Here is a 7,605-nt window from a genome sequence, read left to right as displayed (position 1 = left end):
GGGGGTGGGGCGGTGGCGGGAACAGAAGCGCTGTACACAGGCTGTGGGTCCCCACATCTAAGGGCAGTCCTGGGTCTCTCACTACAGGTGTTCAGGTACTCCCTGCAGAAGGTGGCGTACACCGTGTCGAGGACCGGGCGGCACGTGCTGGGAGAGCGCCGCCGGGCCCCCAACTGAGGCCCCAGCCCCCAGCCCTGGGCGGCCATGTCACCAGGTGCTCCTGTGCATCTCGCCCAGCATGGGAGCCAGTGCCGCCCAGGAATAGGGGGTCCCCTGTGCTCTCTCGCCAGAGGAGCATTTGCCAAGGTCAATGAGGGGCTGGCAGGCCTCCAGAGAAGCAGCACCGCAATGACGACAATACCTGATCCCTTTCCAACCCCTTTGTACCCCTCCCACTACGGGGTGGGATAGAGGGAGGAGGAGGGATGGAGGGAGAACTCTGAGATTTGGGCATAGGCATTCTGATCTGGACCAAGTCGGACAGCGACATCCCAGCCCCACAGCCAGGGCCAGACCAGCAGGCCCTACCACAGAGATCCAGACTATGACACCAGCAGCAGAATGAACATTCCAACATCATCGGCCAGCCGAAGCTCTGAATCTCTGAGCAGCAGACAAGGAGTCAATTGCGTGCCTGTGTGGCGGGACAAGAGGGTTTGGGTGGGGGAGGAAGAGGGTTAAGAAACAGAGCGGGGCCCTCTCACTGTCCCTTGCCTACTGCACGTGCATTCCAGCCTTGCTGCCTTTGCTCCCTCTATTCCTCCTTCACCCTCACTGCCTCCCAAGCCCACCCTACCAGAAAAGATGTGTCACTCAATTCGGACCTATTCAATCAGTAAAAGAATCCCAACTTTACTAAAACACCTCCGAGCCCCCAGTCCCTCATTGATCTTTTCCCTGGTCTCATGCAATTGTGGTCAATATTGTGGTAATCGCTAATTGTAATAATTGTGTAAGTGAGCATTAGTTGTGCTTCCCCGGCTAGATTGTAAGCTCCTGGAGGACAGGGACCACCTCTCAAAAAATTAAAAAAAAAGCACCTCCCCCATCTCGCACAGTGTCCCAGGACCCTGTGGGGCGGTGGAAGCGCACAAAAAAGTTGTCTCTTGTAACTTCTTTTGTGGCTGCGACACATACTTCTAAGACTGGGTTGATGTGCCCATTGTGAAGTAGGCATGATACTTGGGAGAGGGAGGGAAGGAGGGGGAGGCAACAAAATGGGTATTGGGACCCTCATATATCTCAACACGGTCCTGAGATAAAGGACCATATCCTCCTTCCCAAAGAGGTCTTCACTTGTGGTCTCAGAATAAGAGACCACTACCCACTCCCTCCCAGAGAAGTAGGTGCCTTCACTTGAACAGGGATAAGGGGCCTTGGCAGATAATCACTGGGAAAGATGGGAGGAGTGGAATGCTGGGAGTGGCCCTCAAAATGGGGTACTAGGAATGGGGAAGGGGAATGCGGGGGGTGGAGGGGGACGACACATGACAGGACTTCAGAACACAAGCCCTACCTCTATTCAGGAGCCCCAAGGAAATGAGTACTGGGCAGGTGGGCACTGGGTTGGGCAATGAATATGGGATAAGTGGTATGCTGTGGCGCCTCCCTTGCCCAGTTCATTCTTCTAGGCCCTATAACCTCTACTAGGACCATTACAAGGGCATCCTGCTGGTCTTGCTACTCTCGGGTATCCCCCCCACCCCCAGGATCCTCTCTTCAGCTCACTCACCCCAATACTGGGTTTTCTGCTTCTAGAATTAGCCTCCTTATTTTTAGCAGTGCTTACCATGACCCTGGCCCTCATGTCAGGGTGGGTGGGCTGCTCAGCTCCAGACTTCTCTCCCTTTTCCCACTCCGCAGTGAGTTAGGGCTCCTGTTACATGGGGTCAGCTGACTACCTCACCAATTGGCCCTGCTGTCTATTCAGTCTTGTCTGTGGCTTTATGTGTCTCTGTCACCACACCTGTTCCTGGGTCAACACCAAGGGAGGGAGTTGGAGAGCCATAAATCTCTTTCTGCCACTTACTCAAATCCCTTAGTCACAGCTGTCACAAACACTCTGGAGCACAACTTGCCTCACCTCCTTGAACCTAATGTTTCTGTCCTCTTAGCAAGCCCCTTGTGTTTGTCAACCCAACCACCAGCACCTCTAGAGGCATTTATAACTTCAGCTCAGCATCAGAGAATCATGGGGGTGGAGGGTGCAGACCTTAGTTCTCATATTGGCTTTGCCATCAATCAGCCCAGGGAATCTGGCCAGGTCACTTAACCCTCCTTAGTTACCCTCTGTAAAAGGGCTGCTAAGATCCCAGTGAACCCTAACATACTAGAAACATTCTGCTATCAAAATGGCAATCAGGAGTGATAGGACTGGAATGGGGGTGTGCAATCTGAGTCTCCATCTTCCGTAGGCTGGGTGGCTCCAGCTTCTACTATAGCCTGAAGGTAAGGCAGGTCTCTCCTTTTGCCTCATCAGCAGGCAATGCCCACACCTCCCTTCTGAAGCCCATCTCTTAGCAAGCCTCAAGACTGGAGTTTCTGTGGTTTTCTACCAAAACCCCCAGAACTATGAACATATTTCAACATGTGTTCTCTATGAAGGCTGCCCCTCCCTTCAGAGCCTTTCAAGGGTGTGCCTATTACCCCAGATGCTCTAACCTCAGCCCAGTTTTAAGGCAGCTGGGTTCATTGAGACAGGCTGCAGCAGCTTAGACAGGTCTGGCTGCTCTGGACACAGGAGGTAGCCTCAGAGCTTTCCAGATGATCTTGGCAAAGCCCCTCCGCAGGGCTTTCTCCATCCATACATCAGCAGGGTTCAGAGGATTGTGAGATGTCAGACTTCCAGGCAAAAGCTGCCATCATGGCCTACACCTCCATGGGTGGGCTTGAGTGTGCAATGTCCACTCCCTTCTTTTGTCCCCCATTCCCAAACCATCATGCCTTGGCAACAAACATCACCCAACAGAGAAGACAGAAGGAATGTGTTCACTTTCTATTCCAGTGCAAGGACTAGAAGTCTGGTACAAACAACTTGTTTATAATATTTTTTCCCCAGTAGTGACAACATTAAAACATTTTATTCTGACAGATAGCAATGGGAGGAGCTGAAAATGACTACTTTTATTGTAAAGCCCTTAGTCCACAGTCTCCCCTTTTCCTAAACCAGTGATGGTGAACCTATGACACGCGTGTCAGAGGTGACACGCGAACTCATTTTTTTGGTTGACTTTTCTTTGTTAAATGGCATTTAAATATATAAAATAAATATCAAAAATATAAATCTTTGTTTTACTATGGTTGCAAAGATCAAAAAATTTCTATATGTGACACGGCACCAGAGTTAAGTTAGGGTTTTTCAAAATGCTGACACGCTGAGCTCAAAAGGTTCGCCATCACTGTCCTAAACTGTCTCTACCACCCCCACAAGGCCAAGGATAGTGCAGATGAGTTGTGAGAGGACTGGGATGGAACAGACCTAATGGCTTTGTGGAACTGCAGTAACAGGTGAGACTGCCCCAAGAAGGATGTTAGTTTCTTAGTTTAACCAACTAAAGTTAAGCCCCAGGGGAGTTCAGGTACCATGACGTTCAGAGGTGCTATGTGACACCTCTATCTGTGGAGTATTTGGATTGTGATTAAAGGAAGGGGCAGGGAGGACACATTTCTTGAGCTTCAACTATGGGACAGCAACAGTTTATTACACATGGTTTGAATGAGGGAGAAGGTTTGCTGTGAGCCATTTGCTAAACATCTATTTTCAAACTTGTATTTGCTCAGGAGCCAGCATCCTAAAGTGAGAGTCTGAATTTGCAGTTAGTTTCTCTCCCGCCCCCGAGATTTAACTGTGCATGAGTGCGTGTGCGTGCACACACATGCGTGCACACACACACACACACACACACACCATTAATATCAGTCTCTTTTTCCCTGGTGACCTCTTACTTCCTTTATATGCCCCAGAGACATATCAGCATCTTCTCTGGGAAAGATCCTGTTTGCCCTGGTCTCACTCCCTTCTCCTTCCCATAGGGCCCATACCCCAGCAGAATCCAGATTCCTGAGCCTTCCCAGAACAGGAAGGCAGGGAGGCAGGCAACACATGGTCCCTGGTATATCACACAGTGACAGGTCTGAATGGAATGCATATGTTTCGAATATAAGAGAACAACAACAAAACGATGGCCAAACCCAGACTTCCAGATTCCTCTTGGAAACAACCTATTACACATAAAAGGTTAAACTGTTTTTGGCAGCAATTCTAACGAGACCAATTTTTCTGAGACGGAATTGATCTAGTCACTGGAAACCCACCAGGGCTCTGAATCTTTTTAACAGATTTGCTTGACATCAATTAACCTCGTATTTTAAACAAACAAACAAACAAACAAACAAGACCTAGCATTTGGCATGAGCACTTAAGCTGGAACTTTTTTGGATCCTGGCTTGGGTGTTGCCGTCCAGAAGGCTGAGGGAATGGATGGGCCAGACCAGGCAAGGCAAACAGAGGCTGTGCCCAACACACCAGTTCCCTGGAAAGGGACAAAACACGATCCAAACCTATAAACAAGAAAGACCATTTCTTTCCCAGGACAAACCCCAGGCTGTCCAACAGTTAGCGCTGAAAAGGCACACAGAAGCCTGGAAGGAAATTAAAGGAGGTTTGGAAGCGGTCAGGAAAGAAAGCAACTATCCCCCAGCCGCCAGCCCCCATGCTCCTTTCCAGGCTACAAAGTGTGCCAGGCATTCCGTCCCTCCGGCCGCCCTTGAGGGCCGCCCCCCGTATACACTGAAGGGAAAGGGACGGGTGTCCAGACGGGATGCAAAGTCAGAGGGAGGAAGAAGGACCCGAGACTCAAAGCAGAGTCACCTATCATCCCAGACACCAAAGCGGGGGCTCGGGGCAGGAGACCCTTTTCTCTCCCCCCGACCCCCCACATCCCCTTCTGATGTAAAAAAAAAAAAACAACCGAAGTGGTGGGGACAGACTGACAGGCTTCTCAGAAGCTGGGTCCCCTGCCAGGGCCCCAGAACGGAAGAGGGGATGGTCGCGCCCCCCAGCCGCCCGCTCCCCCCGCCCACACCGGAGCGGACTGGCGAGCGCTGACCTTGGAGGCCAGAACGAGAACCCAGGAATCCCGTGACCCGCCCTCGGCCAGGAAGGGGCCCTCAAGGCCCGGGCTAGGGCCAAACAGGGCAACCAAGTGAAACCGGACAGAGGTGGCTCGAGGGTGCGCGGAAGGAAAACCCCAGAGAGGGACCGGGACGCCTAAGGTGACCCCAAAGGGACAACATGGCGGCGCGGACGCACGGAGGCCTCTCATCCAGCCCCCAGGAGGCCGACAACACGGTACCTGCGAGCCCTGCCATGGCACCGCCGCCACTGTCGCCTTCGCGGTCGCAGCCGGCCTCCACCTCAGTTCGCCACGGACGCCGCAGGAAGCAGGGGAGACGCCCCCTTCGTCTTCTAGTCCAGCGGTCGAGGACCCCTTCTGGGATTTGGCTGTCTACAGCAGACGCCCGATCATGAGACCCAAATTGGGGGGGTCTCTCCTCCTAAATTCTCCAAATATCTGCTCCAAATGACCTTTTGAGGACTTTCTACGTATGTTTGAGGAACTCTGAGGGCTCTAAAATCTTCAAGCCCGAAGAATTTTTAATCAGGCTAATCTTGGGCAGCCCCAAATCACGGGCCCATGGTCCCCTCATGCATATTCAGCAGATTGTGATCACACGCTTCTAGAGCTGAGGGGGGCGTACCTTCTCTGTAAGTGAGCTTCTGTTCCCTTTGGTCCACGTGGATAACCCTTGTACTCAGGGAAACCCTCCTCCTGGCTCAAAGTCCTCCCCCTTCCTGGTCCTTCCACCAATGGGCCAAGGCTCAGGAGCGGAAAAATCCGGGCTCGGGCCTTAGGACTGACTTGGGGTCAGGACCTGACTCCGCCCCTTGCTCTGTACCTTGGGCAAGCCACTCGCCTACCCAAGCTCTCAGCTTCCCCACGTCTGATGAAATACCTACCTCACAGGGTTGTTATGGGGATCGAATGAGTCAGTGTACTCAATTATTAGCCAATTAAGCACATTTCTTGAGCGCTTACTACGTGTAAGTGCAGCACTAAAGGCAAGAAGGTACAATAGAGCGTGATATAGGCACCGTTCTAACCTGAGGGCACTGCCAGTCTAGTGGGGGAGGCTTGGGGGAGGGGCCAGGAAGGACAGTCATCAAATACTAACTATATGTTAATAATTTTAATCGGATCAATATATAATAATGCAATATGTGAAGTGTTGTGGGGGAAAGTATAAAGAGTTATGAAAAATTAATGGGGTCCTAATGCAGGGTGTTGGGAAGCTGGGACTTAGGCTGAGAGACCAAGGACAATTAGGAATTGTACAGGGCAAGAGTGAGAGGGGAAATGTTTTAGGCAGAAAGAACCACTTGTCCTAGATGTGAAGGTGGGAAGGAGCAGGGTGAGGGTTAGAGGTGACCAAGGAATAGTGCAGGTAGAGCCCCCTAATGAATTTGGATTTTATCGTGAGAGTAATAAGAAGCCATTTTCTTCAGGGGAATGATATAAAATTTGGGTTTCTGAAAGGCCATCCTGGCTGCAAGGTTTGGAAGGCACTTGGGAGTGGGTGTATGGAGATCAGTTAGAAGGCTGTTGCAGCTAGCCAGGTGCAAAATAAGAGTGACTCAGACAGGGTGGTGGCTTGGGGAGGTAGAGAGGATGTAAGATTGGATGTGGCATAAACTAATGAACTAAAATAGATCCAGAGACATAGAAGCATCCAACAGACCCTTGAATCTCAGAAGGAATTTAGGGGAGGGTGTGTGTGTGTGTGTGTGTGTGTGTAAGAGATCAACCAAAGGACTTGTATGCATGCATATAAGCATAACCAAATGACACAGACAGTAGGGAGGTGGGTATATGTGCTGGGGGGTGGGGGGAGTGGCTAGTGAGAGGTCAATGGGGGGAAACGGAGACATATGTAATACTTTCAACAATAAAGAATTTAAATTAAAAAAAAAAGATTAGATGTGGGTGGGTGCTGGGGCATTGGCAATAACACCTAGTTTTTTTTGTCTTGAGTATGCGGAGTGAAAGAGCCCTTGACTAAAGTGGTGAAGCCTGAAGAAGGATCAGATTGAGGGAGAAGATCAAGAATTTGGCTTTGAGAAGGTAAGTGAAATGCCTGGGTGGCATCTAGATGGAGAGGGTCAATAGGCAGTTTTGTATGAGACTGGAGCTCAGAAGAGAGGTCTGGACTATAGATACATATGTGGGTATCTATCACTCACAGGTGATAGATACATCATGGTGTGGGATGAGATCCCAAGGGAGAAAAGGTGGATAAAATAGTAAGCAGAAGAGGAGGGGCCAAGAAAGCAGGCTGAGAAGCAGTGGCCAGTGTGGGAAGGAGAAGGACCAGCTGAGCATGGGATCCCAGAGAGAAGGTTTCAAGGCAGTGCTCAGTGGGGATGACTGTGTGAGGACAGAAATGGCACCACTGGGTTTGGTTACAAGGAGGGCTTATGGACTATATCCTTTACATTGCAAGTTCCAAAAAGAAAAAAGAAATCCTACTGAATTGGCTTAAAAAATA

The 7,605-nt window shown here is 50.6% G+C and overlaps 2 protein-coding genes across 3 annotated transcripts in view; one reads left to right on the top strand and one right to left on the bottom strand.

Moving 5' to 3' along the window:
• NNAT (neuronatin) overlaps nt 1–1,101 on the top strand; it is a 2,996-nt gene extending 1,895 nt beyond the window's left edge. For both annotated transcript variants that reach the window (XM_005868449.2, XM_005868450.2), the window contains one exon: nt 88–1,101. In XM_005868449.2, coding sequence (XP_005868511.1) covers nt 88–177 — 90 coding nt within the window. In that variant the 3' untranslated portion in view covers nt 178–1,101. The remainder of the gene's footprint in view (nt 1–87) is intronic.
• BLCAP (bladder cancer associated protein) overlaps nt 1–5,448 on the bottom strand; it is a 9,642-nt gene extending 4,194 nt beyond the window's left edge. The window contains exon 1 of the mRNA XM_005868451.2: nt 5,355–5,448. The gene's annotated coding sequence lies outside the window, so the exon portion shown is untranslated. The remainder of the gene's footprint in view (nt 1–5,354) is intronic.
• Nucleotides 5,449–7,605: the final 2,157 nt, after the last annotated feature.

Source organism: Myotis brandtii, unplaced genomic scaffold (genome assembly GCF_000412655.1).
Source record: "Myotis brandtii unplaced genomic scaffold, ASM41265v1 scaffold27, whole genome shotgun sequence".
NCBI classification, from domain to species: domain Eukaryota; kingdom Metazoa; phylum Chordata; class Mammalia; order Chiroptera; family Vespertilionidae; genus Myotis; species Myotis brandtii.
Note: the sequence above shows the minus strand (reverse complement) of the source record. Positions and strands in the feature narration are given on the sequence as shown.